This window comes from Euprymna scolopes, chromosome 30, assembly GCF_053919585.1.
Source record: "Euprymna scolopes isolate OS-2025 chromosome 30, ASM5391958v1, whole genome shotgun sequence".
Taxonomy (NCBI): Eukaryota; Metazoa; Mollusca; class Cephalopoda; order Sepiida; family Sepiolidae; genus Euprymna; species Euprymna scolopes.
The window spans coordinates 17682349-17705490 of record NC_136511.1 but is presented as its reverse complement, the minus strand read 5'-3'; the positions used below and the strand labels follow the sequence as shown (position 1 = coordinate 17705490).

Sequence of the window (23142 nt, the reverse complement as noted above, 5' to 3'; positions counted from 1 at the left end):
CGTTGGACTTGAAGACATCCAAGTTGTAGTCAGGTGGGAAGCAGGCAGACGGAACAGAGTTCCACAGGCGTGCAGTTCTAAGAAAGAAGCTTTGTTCATGGAATCCGCGTTTTGATTTAGGCACAGATAAAGAGTGGGGGAAAATTTTTCACAGTGGATTCAGCTAGACTGGTGTTTTTCGTGAAAGATTGGCGAGGGGGGACCAGAGATTGGAGTTCAGACAAGCACCTGCCATGGAAATAACGATAAAACAAGGATAGGCTCGCAACGTCTCTTCTGTGGGAGAGAGGTTGCAGGGTAGAGAAAAGGGCATCCCCCACTAAGCCATGAAGTCTATTTTGTACTCTGTCAAGGCAGGATAGGCTGTTTTTAGCAGCTCCTGCCCAGATATGGCAGCAGTATTCCATCCTTGGACGTACTTGGCTTTTATATAGATAGAGAATTGCATCAGTAGTGAGATATCTTCTGGAGCGGTAGAAGGATCCCACCATCTTTCCAGCGACCTTGGCAACAGACTTCAGTTCCTTACGAATTATTGTGCGTATAGTTCCCACATTGATATCAAATTGTGTACTTATTGTCTCTATAAACACACGATGATCCGTTTCCATGAAATTCTTTATTTGGCCAATCAACTCTAGTGCTCTCACTTCCTTACTCCTCCCAATCCTCTCATCATGCTTCACAGACTCCCTACCTTCCTTGAATCTCTTATGCCAGTGAAAACCTGATGCTCAATTCATGCAAGATGGTCCAAAAGCAGTCTGAAGCATTCCATACGTTTCTGTGGCATTTTTTCCAAGTTTAAAACATAATTTTATTGCATATCTTTCTTCTAAAGTGTCCTCACGTCCAGATTACATTGTTGAAATTCACCAGCTGTGACAATCAGGCTTTTGTATGGTGCATTCTAGGTATGGGCAAAACGAATGCCGACGCTCAAAATGTATAAACATTTTGACCCCTCCCTTTACTTAAAAATTCACCAAAAATCAAGAAATTAACCAATTTTAATGAAATTTTCAGTATTTATCAAATAATGATCACGGAATATAATGAATGAATTATTTTTATTCAAATCTTTGTGGAAATGTATTATTTTGTTTAATCAAAAAATACCTTTACTAAAGTTATGGTTTTCAGTAGTAAATAAAAAATGCAAGAATTTATTTTTGCTTTTTTTATATAAAGCATCGTAATTTGTAACAATAAAAATAAAATAAAATAATTTTTACAGGAACATTACGAAAAAAGCCCCTAAAGTCTGTATTAATGAATTCGATATAACTCAAAGAAAAATTAATTTCTCGAACTACCAATATTACCAGTGAATTAAGCATTGTTCATTTAATTAGCAATACACATGAAAAAATTGAAATAGCTTAAAATATTTCAATATTGGTATGCATAGAAAGAGCTTGATGAGCTAAGAAAGAATCTTTTTAAATTTTTTAAATCTGATTAAAATTAAGGAAGTTATGGCTATTTTTGTGCCTCACATGTTTGGATATTTTTCCCTCTTTAAGACCATATGCGTTTCGTCACATTTTTTACACTACTTTTTCAGTAAAAATGTCATATCTTTGTTAAAACACAAGACTAAGAAATGAAATTTACCATATAAGTGTATTTTTGTACAAGGAATCAGAATATGCAACTGAAAATCTCCCAAAGTTTATGGTTTCCAAATAATCTGCAGTAATGTGCATAAATATGCAGCAATTCCTTAAAAATGCCATGTATCCATAAATAGAAAAGAAGTTGGAGAACTCAAAGTTGAATTGTAATGTGCTTTATGTACAAAAAACTTAAATCTAAACATGAGACCATTTAAAAATGAATATATTGCAATATTTCTTTGGTATTATTGTAGATTAACACCTTCTGTTTAACCCCACTCAACTCCTTCTGACCACCCCTCCAAAATGTGATTCTACCTTTTTAGGAAATTATGTATAAAATGCCATGAAAAACTTTAATGAAAGATAAACAAATTATTTTAGAATTGAATGTAAAATAATTTCCTATTACAGGTCATTCTAGCATTTTCATCTGTTTTTTTTTCTATGGGAAAATATGCATGCTTTTTTTAAGATGATTATGCGTAGTTTTAAGAGGGTTTCTATGCAATGAGAATATGGGGAGGGTTGCCATTCGGACTTTGAATTAATTGTAGGGCTAAGGAAAATTATGTGTGAACATACTGAAAACTTGACAGAGACAAAGCTAACAAAAACAATATTAGAGGAGGGAGCGGTTAGTTTCACAAAAATTTAATGTAAAATAATTCACCATTTCCTTGCCATTCTAGCATTTTAGGACAGTTAACCAATTTATTTTTATGCATATTTTTCTTTAAGGAAGGATCTATTTTTTGTTTGTTTGTTTTAGATGCTTGTATGTGGCTTACAGAGGTATTTTGTTGGGGGGGGGGGGGCTTGCCACTCGAACTTAGTGTTATTGTTAGGGTTAAAGAGTGTTTTAGGAGGAGACTTGCCACACATAATTTGGATTAGAGGTGAAGTCAAAGAAAATTCCATAAATTTGTTGATTTCTATTTTTGAGGTTGAAGGTGTTAATTCCATAGGCCGTTTATACTACGCTGGAGCAGGTTGTAAAAATATCTTTCGCTTAATAAGTAGAAAAAAAATAACGAAATAAAAAGCTTCCTAATTGTAGTTTGATGTGTTTTCTAACTGCTTTTAAAATTTCAAGAATATTGATATAGATTTTGAGGGTTTGTATTACTATACACAGATTCAAAAAACAAATATATAACAAATAAATGTTATCAAAAGCAAGTTACTTTTCTACCTAACTGGATAATTTTTTTAGTGTTTTTATTTAATGTAACATGTTTATTCAGCTTCAAAACAGTGTTTACCAATGTTTTGGAAAATTTTAAATGGCGCCCGACTCTCTTGAAACGGTAAGTTTGGGGAAAAGAGTTAAAAATAAAAAAGTAGACAAAATACTGCTAGAAACTCGCTAAATATATGTTACCGTAACATAGGCTGACATATATTCGGTGAGTTTTTAACAGTATTTTGTATAGTTTTTTTTTATTTTTAACTCCTTTTCTCAAACTTACCGTGTCAAAGAGAGTCGGGCCGGGCGCCATTTTTAATTTTCCAGTACATCGGTAAACACTGTACGTTTTTCGAGCTGAATAAACATGTTACATTAAATAAAAACACTAGAAAATTATCCAGTTAGGTAGAAAAGTAACTTATCTGGCCTTTGATAACATTTATTTGTTACATATTTGTTTTTTGACAACTTTTTCGAATCTATGTATAAACGAGATTTTGATACTTATTTTGATTTTGAAAAAACAAACATTTGTGGCTGTTCGCAGTAAAACATTGTTTTAATTCGCTGTTCAAAACTAATTTAAAGAATAAAAGTGCATGCAAGCTATATATCTACAAATGTTTATTTTGTTTTTTTAACCATGTTTTTAAATTTGACGAGAAATGTGAGAAATTGCAACAGATTCATAATGCCGAATTGGTTGGGATTGTTGTTATTATACATTCTGAAAACCGAATAGTTCTAAACTAATGTTATTCTGATAACAAAATAGCTCAAATTAAACATAAGAACATTTATATTCATATTTTCATGTTTTTCTTAATTCGTTCTTGAATAAAAATTAAAGAACGCATGTTGTTTACACTGTGCTATTGCTGATTCTACAGGCTGGAGCTGCTGCTACTTCTAGTAATACTAACTTCATTTGAACCAAATTCGAGAAATAGAAACAATTTTTTTTTTCGGGTAGGTCCTTTTAAATTATCAATTACCGCGGTTCTACCCAACATAAAATAATACTTTTAATTGATAAAGATAGTAAAAAGATTGATTTACTTACTACTGGATATCCGAAGAATTTTTTTTTCAAAATGTTCGATACTCGTCATATTAAAGTCTTATTTTTAACACGACAAAAAAAGAAATGGTCAAAAATATTTCGGACACTTGACAGTATTAAGATTAACACCTCTTCTAATTGTTTCCCAAATTTCATGACGAAATTCTTCATACAATCACGGTACGGACCTTTAGAAAACGGGGGGGGGGTCATTACAAAACCTTACCGAAAACGCCATTTTATGACGTTCACATTTTTATCACTTTATTTGCTTAAAACTCTTAAAATATATAATGTACATTCATATTTATTAATTCATTTGAAAGTATATTCGTTTCCGAACAAAACAGTAGTAATTTGAAGACTTGAAGTGCTTTGGTTTAAAAAATATGGCTATTTTAGAACTACCTTGAAATCTGTGATTATTCAAAGCGTTTATTCGTCCGTGTGTATTACTAATTTAATATTTTCACAAAAAAATTATAATAGCAAAAATATTTCTACATTTTTTTTAAATTACGGATTTCGCATGATTTTTATATGCAAGATTTTAATAATTTCCTTGCTCGCAAGAATGTGAAACTTTCGGCGTAACATAATTTTTATATAATATTGGTCAATAATTTAAAAAAAAAAAAATAATTTAAAAACAGGAACATAGAAAAATAATTAAATTAAAAAAAATGGTAAAATTTATACAAACATTTACAATAGAAATGTATGGATGCCCGTCTGGGGGGTGGGGAAGAAACTCGGCACCCCTCCTTCCTTTAAATTACATGACATCATTCTCAGACAGCTTTTCGACTGTCTCAGATTTTGGGCCTCCGTATTTTCAAAAGTATGGTTTGTTGTGGTTTTGTGACCAGCAAAAACACTCGGTTTTGGGTCTAATTCAGCTATTTTTTGTGCAAACAAGGTGTTATTTTTATTTAATTCAATATTATAGGATTTTACTTTACTAATTATCTTTGAAATAGACCCAGAAAACTAATATTTATCTCTAAAAGAATTGTTACAATGAATTTATTTAACTTCAAAATTTAGCTGAATTGGTTAGCTTGCTGTGAAAACATTTTTCATAACTTTTTTTTTGTCACGTGTACAAAAGGTTGCATAATGATGACGAAAACATCTCGTTATATATTAGTGAAAGAATGCAGATTAATTTACATAAATTTACATGAGAAATAATAAGGATATAGATGGTAAGAAAGAAGAGTTTGTTGAAAAAGGAGTAATATTACTTGCGGTTAATGAGAGGCTGACGGGTTAATCAGGAGCACTGATTGGGCGGCCATTCCAACCGGAGTGGTTCTTGGCTACATGTTGGCGGGCTGAGAGTTCAGCAGAAAAGAGGGAGAAATATAAGAAATAGGAAGTAATGTGGCTGTGTCGCTCCCCGGTTATCAGAGATAAAGAGCGACAATCAAGTTAGCCTGGGAGTTTCAATTCCCACATGTATCTCATGTAGAAATCAAGCATTAGCTGATAGAAAGAGGTGATTCATTTCTGCGAATTATGACTGAATTAAAAGAAATATTGTAAGAAATAGGACGAAGGACGAACTAGGGGGTACTAGAAAGTGTGAGTATCTTTCTCGAGCGCTTGTGGAGGGCAGGATAGCCTGTTTATGTAATTGGGATCCCATACTCTATGTTGTTTAATGAATGGTAAGTGATTGAGCAGCAAAGGTCTCATAATGAAGAGATAAAACATACCGATATTTGATAGTGAAAGAATGTAGATTCATTTATATAAATATACATGAGAAAAAGTAAAAATGTAGATAGTAAGAGTTCATTGAAAAGAGAGTAACGTTACTTGCGGTTAGTATTTGATGAAAGGTGGGAAATTCTTTTACTTAAGGTTTTTAAAACACAAAGGAGTTTGCATCATTGGTTAGTGATATATCTGAGCTGCTCAGAGAGCTGGTGAAATGTCCTAGTCACATAATGAAGAGACAAAACATATCGATATATGATAGTGAAAGAATGTAGATTCATTTACATAAATATACATGAGAAATAATAAGAGTTTGTTGAGAAAGTAGTAACGTTACTTGCGGTTAGTCGGGAGAGTTGATTGGGTGGCCATGCCAGCCAGGAGTGGGCTCTTCATTACATGATGACTGGTCGAGAATTCAGCAGAAAAGAGGGAGAGATATACAGAACAGGAAGCGACATGGCTGTGTCGCTCTCCGGTTACCAGAGTTAAAGGGCGACAATCGAGTTAGCCTGGGAATTTCAATTCCCACATCCGGAACCGTAGAGAAGCGTTGTTTTACAATTTGTCATTACTCTGAAGGAGACAACTCTCTTTTACTAAGAGATTCATTCATTTTTTCATCTCATAATTAAGGACGCTCAACCAATGATACTTTTTATTAAACCAAAACATTAAAAAAAGAAAGCTGCGACAATTTTTTTTTTTAATATAACAAAGTTGAGTAGTTTTTAACCTTAAAAAAATACAAAGAATGACACTCTTTAATAAAACAAGGATGAAACTCTTTAAAGCTGCAGCGACTTTTTTTTTTTTTACTGTAACAAAGTTTATGATATTAATAACACCAACATCTAGTTTTTAACATTACAAAAAATAAAAAATGCGACGATAGCTGTAGAGGTATTGTAATTTTTATTAAACAAAACTGCGATTTATTTTTTATGTTAAAAACTAGATGATGGTGTCATTTATATTATGAGCTTTGTTCAGTTTGAAAAAGAACAGCCGTCACAGCCTTTTTTTTTTCATATTTTCATCCTTGTTTTATTATAAAGTTTTGTTTGAAATAAAATTATAATTTCCTTTCGTCACATTTTTGCGATGTTAAAGACTAATGTTTAAAAAACCTTACCATAACATTTTCTTTTTAATAAAAAAAAAAAGTAGTCATAAAAAATGCAGAAAAAAGTTGCTGCAGCTTATTTTTTAAAATCTTTTCATCTAATGAAAATATCGTTGGTTCGTAAATTATGATATGAAAACAGAAACGATTCTCTTAACAGTCACGTAAAGACTACATTTTGTATGATTAATGTTACTAACTTTGTTTACATTAAAAAAAAAATTGTTGCAGCTTTCTTTCGTTAACGTTTTGATTTAATAAAAAAATATTATTAGTTTGAGCGTTCTAAATTATGGAGATGAAAAAAAATGAACAAATTTCTTACTAAAAGAGAATTGTCATCCTCATCACAATGACAAATGGTAAAACAGCGCCCCGTATAGATTCAATGCCTCTATTCACTGCACCACAGTAGGTGTTTCTTTCGTAGATTTTACTTTTAGCTGGACATAGCACTTTTATCCGTTGCGCCACTGATCAATAGTTGACAAAATGAGAGGAAGCTACCTTATACCATAAAAATGTTATACAGTGCAGTGATGGTGGTTGGAAAACGACCTTTTATATAATAGTGTCACTTAGTGTGACAGCACGTGGCCTTTCCTTCAAGAAGCCACAACCTCATAGTTGTGTGTCGTGGATTACTACCTCCATCTCTTCATCATTCTCGTTGGCCGTGTCATCATCTTTTGGTTCCCCCTGGCAGCTGCCGACAGAACGCACGTGAGTCACAAAGTGGAAGTAAAATAAGTTGTGGAACAAGAAAGGAAAAATACAACGCCAATGTTTCACATATATTTGACGATTGAACTTGTGAGTGTGTGTGTGTGTGTGTGAGTGTCTTGTCCCCGTTTTATCGATGTTACGTTCGTCTGACAGTCGCAATTCGTCTCTATCTTTGTTTCGCAGCCAACTCTAAAAACTGTCCAACCGTTGTCGCTATCAGCTCCCATCCACTGCAAACGGCACCTAGTTGGCAATTGTCTTCTCTGTGTCGGTATCTGAAGTCCCCCCTCCCCAGCTACCGGAAGCTGCCCTTTCCTATTTTATCTGTTCCGTAGGTTTCTATTGTCATCGTCAAATCAAAAAGGTTCAATCTAAAAATACCTACAGATTCATTGTTTGCTACTTCCCATCCCTTTGTCCATTGTAAGACACTTCCTATTCCCTTGCCTATTGCACTTAGTGACTCTACCTTATTGTTTTTCCTAATTTTTGGATATGTTCATTATTGCGACATAATTCAGTAGATACCATTGATTTTTATTTGTACTTCAATATTTCAATTTTTGGATTTTGCTATTATAACAAAGAATCTTTTTTCTTTTTAGTTTTCAAACTAGCGATAAAGTTGTAAATCTAGATAAAAATAAAAATTGACAACATTACTCATAACAATAAAAAGATTCTTAGGCAATGCCAAAGTGAGACAGTAAAAAAATAAAAAGTAAAAATGCGTGTGTGTGTGTGTGTGTGTGTGTGTGTGTGCGTGTGTGTCTCCTCCGCGTTCCGTGAAGGCTAAAGGCTAGGCTCATGTGTTAGTCATCAGCTCATCTTGATCTGTTTCGCTGCCAACTCCAAAAACTGTCCAACTGTTGTCACTATCAGCTCCCATCTGCCACAAATGGCATTCAGTTGTTAATTGACTTCTTTGCATTGGTATCTGAAGTCCCCTCACCCCAGCTACTGGAAGCTGCCCTTTCCTGTGTTATTTGTTCTGTAGGCTTCTATTGTCATTGTCAAATCTAAAAATACCTACAGATTCATTGTTTACTACTTCTCATTTGCAGGACACTTCTATTCCTTTGTCTATTGCCACCCCTCCTCAGCACTTAGTGACTCAGGTCCACTTTACAGTATCACATTAGCACTTTTATCAGTTGCACCACAGGTCATAGTTGACAAAATGTGAGGAAGCTACCTTATATCATAAAAATGTTACACAGTGCAGTGCTAGTGGTCAGAAAACAGAAAGAAAATTCTTACCCAGTCTGTGATCAGAAAGGTCTGTTAATCCGACAGGTTTGACGGTTGTGGCTGGCAATGTGGTGTTTGTGTCGGCCTTGATTGTCGTCTGTTTCCTTTCTGCCTTGTAACAAGGCAATGCATTCAAATCTAAAAAAATAAAATAAAATAACAGAAAACCAGATAAATTATTGCAATTATCAGATGAAAAGATGTTTTTTATTGATTGACTAGTTGGTTGTTTTAGGTTTTTTTTTTCAATGTACAAATTTTTTTACAATGTACAAAATTTTTTACAATGTACAAAATTTTTTACAATGTACAAAATTTTTTTCAATGTACAAAATTTTTTTCAATGTACAAAATTTTTTTCAATGTACAAAATTTTTTACAATGTACAAAATATTCTACAATGTACAAAATTTTTTACAATGTACAAAATGTTTTTCAATGTAATTGTCTGCCAAGGTTGTGTCCATTCAACTGTCTCTTGTTCAACCATAACTAACCCAGTAGTTTCTAAGGAAAAGTGGAATAGACAAATAGATTAAGAAAAACATAAAATATAAAAACATAAAAATATATTGCCCGGTCATAAAATTCGCTTAAATATTTTTTAATTTACGCAGCTTTCATATATTTTTTTTTATTATAGAGTCAATTCTCTATCGATTATTTTATATTATATTGTATCCAAGATATAGTCAATTTTTCAAAAGTAAAAATAAAAAAAAAATGATTTGAGTGCTATTAGTTAGAATCGAAACTTAGACCAAAATCGATAACGTGGAGAAAAGGTACAAAAATAAAAAATTGTCTCAGTTGTGAAGGACTGCTCTTCCACCGAAAGAGAACAAGAAATGGAAGTACAGCATCTGAAGAACAGATACTACACTTTGATCTTGGCCAAAAGGCCAACGATTCCGATACAATTACAGATTCCGTACTAAATTACCGATTCCGATTCTTTATAAATCTCTAAATATTTAACTATAGATTTGTTATTTCCCCCGATTTCTGTAAAAAACATATGTTAAATATGCAGAAATTTTCCCAAACGTCAAAATACACTTATGAAAGATGATCTATCGATTTTAGCTTTACTGGTATTTTAAAATCAATAAATATTTATTATTTTATCATTATTACAAATAATGGAAGATTTTGCTTTAAACAAAATCAAATAAAAAAAAGACAATTAAAAGAATCGTTTTGGTATCGGAAAATAGGCATCAATATTTTAGATTCCGATACTTCCAAATTTTTTGATTTTTCCAATTCCCGATTCTGATTAATCGGCCCAACACTAATATATATATATATATATATATATGTATATGCAACATACGATTATATTTTATGTTGTACTAGTGTGGGTGCCCGGCATTGCCCGGGTGTTTGCAGGTGTGCGAAAAAAGAAAAAAAAAAAGTGCTCGAACCCATGACGCAAAGGAAGGAGTAGGGAGGAGGTGTAAAAAAAAAACAATAAATAAAAAACAAAAAAAAAAAACAAAAAAAAAACAATAAAAAAAAACAAAAAAAAAACGTAACACGATGGCAGAAAAGAAAGTGAAAGAAAAAAAAAGTGCTCAAACCCATGACGCGAAGGGAGGAGTAGGGAGGAGGTGTAAAAAAAAAAAATTAAAAAAAAAAAAAAAAAACAATAAAAAAAAAAAAAAGTAACACGATGGCAGAAAAGAAAGTGAAAGAAAATCTGACGCGTTACCGATGCTCCATCGTCCGACTGGAAGTTTGCAACATTGAAAATAAGTAAAGTCAATCAAACTGATACGACAATACGATGACTTGCAAAAAATAGCGACGCAAAAAAAAAAAAAAAGCCACCCAATTGACGGTGAAGGAATTAGTATTTTTCGTCAATTTATCGATATTTGTTGAAGGGTCGAGGTTTAAAATGATACCAGTTTGGTGGGGTACCATCGCCTCTGTCGAAAGTTTTTGCAAGACATGCAAAGACACACACACAAACACACGTTTTGCCTTTTATATAGACTAGCGGGGATACCCGGCATTGCCCAGGTGTGTGTGTGTGGGGGGGGTAAAGTAGCACAAAAAGGAAACTTAACTCTGTTTAAATATAAAAAAAAACAATCTTAACTTTTAAAAAAAATAAAACCAAAAAACAGTGATTTTAAAAATGGGGAAAAAACATTTTGTAGGTATAAAAGAAAAAAAAAAGTGGGGGTTGGTGGCAGGTAGGCTTGAACCCAGAGCCTTGAGACCAGCAAGCATTACGACGATGTAAGCAATCGCTATTCAGCAGTTAACATTTTCTGCGGAATAGTTTTTAATGAGGTCGAAAATCCGGTTTGAATGTTTTTACCGAACTTTGAGGAAAACCGGCTCCCCCATCTATTAGGGGAGTGTCCAGATGAAAGCAACTGTCTGATATGATGGTGAAAAGCCGACATTGACCAAATGTTTACATCGCTTTCCGGAGTGGGCAAGGGAACTGCCAATTCGAATCCAGTTTTGCTTTTTTTATACTGAAAAGCAAAAGAAACATGTGACGATCGAAAAATCTGGAAAAAATAGAGCGTGAAAGTCAGGCAAATTAAATACACACACAACCCCCGTTCGTAACTCATACATATTATCATTTAGACAGCATATAAAAAGTTTTAAGAAGGAGCGAGCCGACTGAGAAGCCCGGCGAAAAAATCCTTTTGCGGACATACAGAAAAAGTGCACACACACACACACACACACATACATACATACACACACACATTTTTGCTTTTATATATATAGACTAGCATGGGGGGTACCCGGCGTTGCCCGAGTGTTTGTAGGCGAGTGTGGTTGTTAATGAAAACCTAAGAATAAGCAAAGTAAAAAAAGAAAACAGAAAAACGAACGTTAAAACTTAAGCGGGCGTTGGGTGTGGGGGAAATCAAAACATCGGAAAAAAACAAAAAAAGACTAACGTAAGGGGAACGAACGATGTTAAATGTAAAAATTGAAAAAAAAAAAAAGAAAACAGAAAAACGAACGTTAAAACTAAAAACAAAAAAAAAAACATGTGAAAAATGGCTTAAATAAGCCTGTTTCGATATTAAAATTTTAAAAATCGGTGGGTACCCGAGTGTTTTTGGGTGTGTGTGATCAGTCAGGGGTGTTAATGAAAACCTAAGAATAAGTGAAGTAAAAAAAAAAACAGAAAAATGAACGTTACGTGAAAAATGGCTTAAATAACACTGGTTCAATATTTAAATTTAAAAAATCGAAAAAAAAAGAAGACATCTCACACCACGATTCGAACCCAAAACATTTAGATAATGACCCAACGCGCTAACCAACTGAGCTAACACAGCGTACATGAAATTTAGTCAGTTCTTCAACTATTAAAACTAAATCAGGTCATGACGTCATCTGACGCATGCGTAGAACCGGTTGTCGTCATGAGAGGACGGTTTTTGTTGACCCCCCCCCTGTAGAAAATTGTCGATTTCGGGGTGAAAAAATTAACATTTTTGGCCAATTTTTCGATATTTTTCAGGCGAAGGATGTAGCTTCAATATGATACCAAGTTTGTTAATTTTTGTTCTGTCTGTCGAAAGTTTTTAGCGGACACACAAACACACACATACATACAAACATACATACACACATTTTCGCTTTTATATTTATAGATTACAAGATGAGCAAATAGAAGCAAATGAAACTGACCTTTAGCAAGGTTAAACTGGATGGCAGCAATCATGTTTTTGATGCTTATATCGGCCGGTTTGTACACACAGAAGATACCATGGAGGCGACGATACACAGACGGAGCCCATTCGGTTCTCATTTTCTTCCTGGCAAAAAAAAAAATAATATATGTATAAAGTCTATGTAAAAATAAACTGTAGGGAAATATTAAAAGTTTTATTGTAGATTAGCCGAACCCCATGGAAAGTCCACAAAGCTTTCTACATCAATCTTGTCAGCATCAAAATTATTAAGACAAAAAAAATTGCTCTTTCTTTTGCAAAAATTGCTTGAAAAAATGAAAACAAGGTGCTTGTACATTATACGAACTGAAAGTCGGTAATTGTGCATTTTATGAATCGTATTTCTTGTAAAATGTCCACTCGGGGTTGACCAGCACCTGACATTGCACCCGGAATGTGCTGGACACTGTTAAAAACGTTCAAATGGCTTTTTTAATAATATTTTCAAGTAAAATTCAATTTTTACAATATTTTTGTTTATTGGACTGTTAGGCGAAAGTACAGAATAGTTACAAAACCCCCTGCCCTCCCCATGTTAAGAATGGCTTTGTAAATAAAAATGTTATTATTCCAGTGCAGTAACATAGATCCACAAGTACTCCACCATTGTTAGTCTAACCCAGGGGTGCTCATTATGTCAATCACAATCGACTGGTCGATCGCAGAGACATTGTGTATAGATCACATGGTATTGAAAAAAAAAATTGGCACTGGTAAACTTCCAGGACCTCACGGCAGAGCTGGAGACATAAGAGCAGTCATGTGTGCAGTTTGAGAGTGCACGCTAGATAAAACAAATTGGCAATTGTCCGCCAAAGTTCGACAAATGCTTTAAAGACTTTGCTTTATTTGAGCGAATCGCTACGTTCATGTGTTGCTGTTTCCAGGAAGATGTTGAGGTTGTTTCACTCTCAGCAAAAACTGCAACACTTCTTCACCTGAACTCTTCTGGAGTGAGAGTTAAGATTCTGACACTATAAGCCAACATTCAGCTGATGGAGAGCTTATGAACAATTATGGAACTTACTCACAGAGGACACCAGCATCAGGAAATGTGGTCCTGGATGGATATGAACTTAAACTATATCCAGTGGTGATATAGCCTTCAAACACATCATCTTATTCCTTATTTTTCTCTCTTTTTTTAATGCAAATTTTAAGTTTTTTTAATGCTTTTTGTAAAATGTTTTTATTCATTACTGACAATTCGGCAGATCTTGTTTGCTAGGACCTCAACAATGGCATCATTTTTCAGCTCACTGACTTTAATGACATATATTACAAAGATCATAGCAAGAGTGGTCAAAAATGAAGAGGATATTTATGCAAAAAAAAAAAAAAAAATGTGTGTGTGTGTATATATATATATATATATATATATATATATATATATATATATGGTGCTAATGCACTTACTGATCCGTGTTATTTTTTAAATCGTATTTCCAAGTTTAATTAAAGTTTTATGATACATTCTTTTATCCAATTAGTACAGAATAGGCACAAAACGCCCTCCCCTCCCTGTGTTAAGAATGGCTTTTTAAATAATAACGTTATTATTTCAGTACGGATCAATAACTGTATGAGTACGATATATATAACAGCATGCCAAAGAATAGATGGACTGAAATAATGACAAACTTTAAAAGCGAATGGCAAAAAAGAATATCTATCTGCCTTACTATAAAAAAAATGCTAGTTTTATTTTGGTGTCTTTACCTCCCCCCCCTTATATTTTTGCTGATGAGACTTTGTTTAATGAAAATCTTTTTATCAAATTATTGTTCAAGACTTATTGTCTATTTCAATAAAAACATTGTTTCCGAAACGATCGTACAATCTATTGATTTTATTTGTTTTCCTTTTGAAACTGATTTTTAATTCAAAATGTGAATCGTTTTACTCAATATTAAAATAGCTCTAGGATATCTATAACTATTGAGCTTATTATATATCTACATTACAACAAGCACTGTTTTATTTGAATAGTATTAATACATTTACTAGTACATTAAAATAAACTCTGCTCTTTAGACTCTAGGTCTAGTTCCCTCAATATATATATATATATATATATATATATATATATATATATATATATATATATATCGAATATAAAAAAATTAATTACACTTTTATAAAGTTTGTTCTTCACTTAATAATCAGTGAAAATTTCATATCAATTCTATTATTCCGAATAGGAAAAATGATGTTACTTGTGCATCTATAGCAGTGTCAGAAATTTTGTGAAAACTATTGAATAATTCCACCCGCTATCTTTCGAAGCTTATAACTCCTCGAAAAATGTAATTCAAGCCCTAATTTTTTTATTTAAATTAAAGGAGCAAGGACCAAGGTTTCATTAAAAAAAACAAAAAAAAAAACAAACAACGTGTTTTTTTTAAAAAAAAGGTTTTAAACTTTGGACTTTACAGGTAAATTTCTAAAAAACACTACTTTTTTTTGTTTTAAATTTGAATATATTATTTATTAATCTTTTATCTTCAATTTGTGATATATAAAACTTTGGTACATAAATTAATTATTTACTTTTTAATAGACATTTGAAAATGGGGGGGGGGGGCGGCGTGAATTAAAAAAAAACGTTTGTCTAAAATATTATATTCGATTTATTGGAAAGAGCATAAAATTTCACATTGATCCTGAAAATATCGTAAAAATAGAATCAATAGGAAAATTTTGATAGATTTTTAAAGTTTAAAAATTGAAAAATACTGAACTCGTAACATTCGATTAATTTCATTACTATTTTTTAAAAAATATTTCTATTACTTTTTATACAACTTTAATAGTTTATTTTGGAAGTATAATCCATAAAGGAAATAAACAACCCACCTTTAAAAGAGAAATTACGAGTTTTTTATATTTTATTTGCAGTTTCGTGTTAGGGGTGTCAAAAATTCCTACAAAAATTCTGATACACCTAGTGCATCTATGTTACCGTGCTAAAGTAAAAACGTTATTATTAAGAAAGCATTCTTAACATGAGAAGGGGAGGGTGCTTTGTAACTATTCTGTACTTTCACCTAACAATTTAATAAAAAAAAAATCGTAAAAATTGAATTTAACTTGAAAATACTGTTTAAAGAAAATTTTGTAACATAGATGAAGATGCACTAACAAAAAAATGATTTTTGCTTTAATTTAATTATTTTGGCGCTTTTGCATTTATGTTACCGTAATATTTTTTTAAAAAAGTATTTTCAAGTTAAATTCAAGTTTCACACAATATATTTTTTTATTAAATTGTTAGTTGAACGTACAGTATAGTTACAAAACACCCTTCCCATGTTAAGAATGGCTTTCTAAATAATAACGTTATTCCATCACAGTAACATAAGTGCATAAGTACCAATATTTTTAGTGCTTGTTAAGATAGTTAACAGATCGATTTTAAAATATGTCATTTTAAGCAAAGCAATAGAACTTAGAACTTAATTGTCATGTCGATAATAGTAATATATTAAAAAATTACGAAAAATCACCAAGTAGAACAACTGCTATGATGTTTTTAGTAAAAGAAAAAGTCTATCGCTATAAGGCTAAGAGAATATGTCAGCCATTACACTGTCAAAAAGGAGATTTTTTTTTTTTTTTTTACACAGTGGTCACCACTTATCAAGGCTCGGAAGCCACTCAGGGATAAGGGTTATTGCAAGTACATTACGTTAGTGTGGAGATTTGATGAAGTCTTTACTTAAGGGGGAGGTTCATTAGGAATTTGTTAACGTTGGACGAACACATTCAAGTTGTAGTCAGGTGGGAAGCAGGCAGACGGAACAGAGTTCCACAGGCGTGCAGTTCTAAGAAAGAAGCTTTGTTCATGGAATCCACGTTTTGATTTAGGCACAGATAAAGAGTGGGGGAAATTTTTCACAGTGGATTCAGCTAGACGGGTGTTTTTCGTGAAAGATTGGTGAGGGGGGGGACCAGAGATTGGAGTTCAGACGAGCACCTGCCATGGAAATAACGATAAAACAAGGATAGGCTCGCAACGTCTCTTCTGTGGGAGAGAGGTTGCAGGGTAGAGAAAAGGGCATCCCCCACTAAGCCATGAAGTCTATTTTGTACTCTGTCAAGGCAGGATAGGCTGTTTTTAGCAGCTCCTGCCCAGATATGGCAGCAGTATTCCATCCTTGGACGTACTTGGCTTTTATAAAGATAGAGAATTGCATCTGTAGTGAGATATCTTCTGGAGCGGTAGAAGGATCCCACCATCTTTCCAGCGACCTTGGCAACAGACTTGATGTACATGTTCCATTTCAGATCAGGAGTAAAGGTCAAACCCAGAAGCTTGTCAAAACACGGGGCCTCTCCCAGACGAGAGCCATCCATCCCAATTGATGCCAGATGGGGATCAGAGCGTTGATGATGTAAGGATAGGAGTTTGGTTTTAGATAAATTAAAGGTAACCAGCCACGTCTTCCCTCACTGAACCACGCGCTCGAGATTAGAGGAGAGAGAATCAGAGAGAACTTTGTCATTTACAGCTTTTGATGTGTTGCCGTAGATGGTCGTGTCATCAGCATAGATGTCAACGAATGATTTAAGTATGTGTTTAGGGAGGTCATTGATGTATATCAGGAAGAGAGTTGGGCCCAGAATTGACCCCTGAGGGACTCCAGCATTAATACTGCAGGCCTCCGATTTTTGTCCATCGTCTACTACTCTTATGAGCCTATCGGAGAGAAATGATTTAATGATTGAGAAAACATTTCCAGTTATACCGTAGCTGGAAATCTTGTGAAGTAGACCCTTATGCCATACCTTGTCGAAGGCCTTTGATATGTCAAGAGCAATTGCCCTAGAAAGGAAGTCTTTGTCAAGAGATTCACTAATCCTGTGAGATATAACTGTCAGCACATCTGCGGTAGATCTTGCAGAGCGGAAACCATATTATGTATCACTAAGAAGGTTGTTTCTGCTGAGGTGGTTGACTATTTCTCTATTTAATATGGATTCCAGCAACTTACTCATAACACACAAGAGACTTATTGGTCTGTACTGAGAGAGAGATGGCTTATCACCTGAATTCTTAAATACAGGGCAAACTGATGAGGTCTTCTAGGGAGTCGGAAAGCACTTCTCCTTAAGGCAGCGCTTAAACAGTTTTGTAAGTATGGGAGCAAGTTCTGGTTGAAGCTTTTTTAACACTATAATTGGGACGCGGTCAGGGCCAGTTGCTTTACTGGAATCAAGGTTCTTGATTAGCTTGGCGACCTCATGCACGGATATTTGTATGTTATCTAGCGTGTTCTGTGTTATAGGAGGAAATATGGGGAGTTGATGGCCTTCGTCGCATAGGGTAGAATTAGCTGCAAAGTTCTTTGCATATAATTTGGCCTTGTCTGACGCTGACGAGATGACCTCAGGTCCATTGATAATGGTTGGGATAGAACGCACACTTCTGTTCAGGATCCTATTTGTTATTTGCCAAAACTAGTGGGAACCAAGCCGCTGATCAGCTACCTTGGATTTAACAGACTGAGTATATAGCTCTCTTGCATTTTTTAATATTCTTTTACAGTGGTTGCTGGCAGTCCTGAAAGCAGCTTTAGTCTCAGTGCATCTATTACGTTGGTAGCTATGGAAAAAGTGATTTCTGTGCGCGATAGCAGCAGCACATTCTGGGGAGAACCATGGCTGGCTGTTAGGTATTTGTTGGATAAGTGGATAAGTATGTCCCCTGTATTCCCAATCTTCAGAGTGTTCACAACTAGGGAAAATGTCATTTTCCCCAATTTTTGTAAAAAGTACTTTTAAGTATACATAATTTTCTACTCGATGAATTTTCGTAATTTTTTGGATATATTACTATTTTCGACATGACAAGTAATTACTGTTATTTTTGCTTAAATTAAACCACATTAAAAAAAAACGATCTGTAATAGTTTATATCAGTATGAAATAGATTAAAAACAAACAACAACAAAAAAATTGTTTATGACCGTTTTGATAAAAACAAAGAAAAAAAGAAGTTCCACTGATGCCGGCCCACTACTACGAATTATGAATAGGAGCATTTGGGTAGGCGGGGGTGGGGGGAAAAAAAACGAGCCTATAAACAGGAGACAAGAAGTTCATAAGTACCATTAAGTTGTTCCGGCGCTTCCACTTCTACACTATTGGGACGAAATTTCGGAAATCGTAAAACTGAATTTCACATGAAAACAATGGTATCTACGTATTCCTCGTATTTTTAAGATGATTATATCCAAAAATTACGAAAATCGACGAGGTCGAAAATTATTTATTAAAGAAAATAAAAAAAATAGAATTTGATGAAAACGATCGTAAGACACGGGAGAATTCAAAAGGGAGGTAATTTTTCGTTTTGATTTAAACAAGATGGCGGCAATTTTTCACCTGCTAACGCGATTAAAGTTGTTTTGTTTAATAATTCAGTAATATTCAGGTAATTTCGACTGCATAATTTGGAAGCTACCATTGTAACTTATTAGAATTGACAACAAAAATCAGTTTAAACCATTGTTTTTTTTATCTGAAAACTCCATTTATCGAGAAATCTCGTCCCAATTCTGTAGAAACGCCGTTGTTCCTATATACTTGCCTCCCCAAGAGGGCAGAGAGTTAGACACAAGATCGTTTTTTTAATGCGGGGAAAATCCAGCTCCCCAAAAAGTGGCACTCTAGATAGGAACCAAAATTAAAATTATCTCAGTTATGAAGGATTTTTACCTCACTGACTTAGGACAGAAAAAGTGAAGTAGATACTACACTTTGATCTTGGCCCATTAAATTGTTATATATAACTAAGTGTTGTAAACGTAATGTTGGTCGCTCTTCGGCTATTGTCGTAACTCGTTACCGGATTTTACCGAAGTCGATCTACATAAGCACCAGGTGAAGTATTACGGTTTATTCGTGTTTTTTAATTAACGGAAAACATTCATTTCCGAACGTGTCCTTGTCGTATAAGAGACCTCGTGTAGTACCCATACAACCGATTGGTTATTTTCGGATAAAATCTGCTTTTTTACAAATTAAATAAAATAAAAAACAAACCCAAACGAATATTCCGACTCAGCAATGAAGAATAAAAATAACAAAATTCCAAGTTTAACATTAAAATAAAATGAAGAAAAAATAAAATATTCTTACAACAAAAACGAACGAAGAAATTCACCCAAAAACAAAACAAATACTTCTATTTCTTTAAAGTGAAGAGTGAATCGTTTAAGGGCAGATAACTCTAAAGTCTTTTAAGGTTAAGATGGGCTTACTAGCCAACCTCGACGGCGTTGTCCGGGCGTTAAATCTGCTCTTTACTTTTTTTTATTTTTATTTATTTATTTTACTTGGGGTCTCTGCTTATTAAGGCCCGAAGGCCACTTCAGGATAAAGGTTGATAAGTGTTCGGGAGATGGGGAGACAATCCGATTGGTTGATAGTGGAACTTGAGTAGGGCTTAATTATTTAAGAGGACGGCACAAGACCTTATTTACATTAGCCTTGAAAATGACCCTGTTATAGTCAGCTGGGAAGCAGCCTCACGGTATTATGTTCCACAGACAAACAGTTCTAGGAAAGAAACTCTGTTCATGGAGTTTTCAGTTAGTTTTAGACATTGATAGAAAGTAGACAAGTGAAGCTTAGTCAAGAACCTACCACAGAAGTAACGATAGATCAGAGATAAACATGCAATGTCTCTTCAGTGAGAAAGATAAAGTAGGGAAGCAAAGAGGTACTAACCCACTAAATTCCCGGCTTTCGAACTGACTCCAATATGGTCGTCTTTAAGTACAGCGTGAACAAGTTCTTGATGAGCCGTTCCCCTTAAGAAATCCAATTTACCAAATTTTCACTACTAACGATTACTACGATACTATCCCATTGATTATTGTACACTCATTAACCCTTATCCTCGAGTGGCCTCTGGGCCTTGACATACGGCACAATCACGTTGACACAACAGGTTTCGCCAGATCACCAAAGTTAAGTAATGTCAAGCCTGGCCAGTACCAGATGGGTGACTGTTTGGGAAGGTGAGGTGCTGTATGTATCGCAAGGTAAAATACTAGGTTGAGAAACTGGCGTGGTTTATCCTTTTCTCAAGGGTAGATGGGCCTCTCTTTGGCCATGCTGGGCAACTCCTCTAGTAATGGCGTAACAAAAAAAAAAAAAATCCTTGATAGCACTAGCGAAGCATCAAGTATTCAGCTACGAACAAGATTTGAATTACACATCAAACTCATGTCGTGAGTTCAATCTTAGCTGCGGTCAGATGTTACGTTTACTGAGCCTTAAGTGGTGACTCCATTGTAAAACAAAACAAACATTTCTTTTACAAAACTCCAAACACAAATTTATAGATATTATATTTCTTTTTGTCTGTCTGTCCAGAAGCTACTGGGTCGATCTGGCTGAAATTTTGAATGGACCTTTGTTATGATAAGGTGCAGAGAACTAAGTGTTATAGTATCAGCTTGATGCACAGTTAGAGGTTAATAAGAATTAATACGGATTTGTATTTAATACAAAAATGAGCACAAATTTAACCATATTCAACCATCAACATGGCATAAAGCACTAATTTTAAGTTAATCTGTAAAAGTGAAATTGTCTGTGTGTGTGTGTCTGTCTGTGAGTGTACATTTTCTACCAAACTACTCTGTCAATTTTCAGTCTACAGACTCGAGATTTGACATAAGGGGTATTGAGATTTGTGAAAATCTTTTTAATCAGTTTTCGGCCTAAAATTTGTCTGTCAAGGGGTCAAAGCTCAACGATTTGACCTTTGAGAACTCTACCAAACTCCCTCCGCCAATTGTAAGTCTAAACACTTGAAATTTTAGATGTAGGTTCCTTGGACATGGATCAAACTTTTTAATTTGATTTGAGCTCAAAACAATAAATGTTAAGGGGTCAAAATTGGGGTCAAAATTTAAAAACAATTGACCTCTCAGCCAATTCTTGGTCTTAGCATTTGAAATTTAGCATAAAGTGTATTCAGACATATGGCAAGATTTTTAATTAGTTTTTGGCCGAACATTTGGCTACCAAAAGGTCAAAGTTCAAAAGATTTGACCTTTGCGGTCTCTAGCAAACTATTCAGCCAATTTTGGGTTTAAACATTTGAGATTTTACATAAACTGTATTCAGACATACAGGAAGCTTTTAATCAGTTTTGGGGCGAAAATTTGGCTGCCAAGAGGTCAAAGTGTAAAGAGTTGGTCTTTGTAGACTCTACCAAACTCCTCTGACAATTTTGGGTTTAAACACTTGAAATTCTAGATGTAGGTTACCTGGACATGTCAAACTTTTTAATATATATATATATATATATATATATATATATATATAGTCTTTGAAGTTTTTAACCTTTAAAACTATACAAAAAATATTTTTTATCATTCGTTAGAAAACCATCTAGTCAGTAAGTCATTTAATCACCTGCAATCACTGCATCAACTCGCTCTCGAATTTACGATAATACCAATAATTTATTTTTCAAGGGATCATCAGTTGTTTACCATGAAACACTGTTTCGGGGATTTATATATATATATATATATATATATATATATATATATATATATATATATATATATGCAAGTAAAGTTATAAACAGTACATAGGGCCAGAGCAAAGCTAAGCTGAACTGCCAGTAGGCTATAAATTTTGCCCATTTTTGATGTGTTAAAATATCTAGTAGATCTATAAGGTCGGTAAACGATCAATCATGCAGTGTAGTTGACAGTTGAAAAATGGAAAAGAAACAAAATACACAAGGTGGAACAACAAAATTTTTGCCCTAGAAAAATCGACATGATTCCATTTCCGTTTGATAAAAACCGGCTTTCTTTTTTTTCTTTTTTTTTTTTTTTGCAGACCATCTGCTAGTTGGCCAGTTGTGTACAAATCCCAAGAGCAATAGGAGCCTTCTATTATGTCTGAAATGGACACAATGTTCAACAAGCGAGATTGGAGATGTACCACTGTACAACTCATACTCTTTACTGGTCAAAGTTATGACAACAAACCATTGACAACATCTTCAAAATTCAAAGCCGGGTGGTTCAACACTTGAAGGCAGAGCTCAATGAAGTTTCCGGCCACGGTTATGGTCTTTGGTGTAGTTTTAAGTGAGGGCCACATCATGCCACCTCACATCTTCGAAGTCGGCTTGAAAGTCAACACCAAAGTGTACCTGGATGTGTGGTGATCCTCTGGTACAATCAGGTGGCTACTGGCAAACCCTCGGCTTGGCAGAAGGAATCGGCACCGGCCCACAAGTACAAAAAGACCCAGGCTTGGCTTCAAAAGGCATGCTATGACTTTTGAAGCCTTTACTCACTGGCCCTCCTTTTTCCTCAGCCTGAACCCACTCGACTACTTTGTTTTGTTATATATGGAGAACATCACCAACATGACCTCCCACAACACCAAAGCCAGCTTGATTGCCACCATCCACCAAGTATCCGCCGAGCTCCCACCGGTGCTTATAGAAAAGGCATGCTCTTAGTTCCAGACCTGTATTGCGGTAGTGATCGAGACTGAAGGCAGCTCTATTAAATAGATGTCAGCTATATATATATATATTATTCCTTAATTGGAATTTTTTTTATTTTGAGATAAGCATTTTTATGTTAATTTTATTTTTATTTCGGACTATTAGTCTCATCTTTATTAGTTGTTGTTTTTTTTAAATCTTTTTATTGGTTCACAACGTTTCG

At 34.2% G+C, this 23142-nt stretch overlaps 1 protein-coding gene across 3 annotated transcripts in view; it reads right to left on the bottom strand.

The window, feature by feature from the left end:
• Nucleotides 1-23142, bottom strand: part of LOC145254681 (pseudouridylate synthase TRUB2, mitochondrial-like) — a 175420-nt gene that overhangs the window by 23117 nt on the left and 129161 nt on the right. For 2 of the 3 annotated variants that reach the window (XM_080113326.1, XM_080113327.1), the window contains exons 2-3: nucleotides 12381-12508; nucleotides 8712-8840 (exon numbers count right to left, since the gene is read on the bottom strand). In XM_080113326.1, coding sequence (XP_079969452.1) covers nucleotides 8712-8840; nucleotides 12381-12508 — 257 coding nt within the window. Of the gene's footprint in view, nucleotides 1-8711; nucleotides 8841-12380; nucleotides 12509-19471; nucleotides 19595-23142 lie in introns of those variants that run through there. The other variant, XM_080113328.1, reaches the window with a different exon arrangement.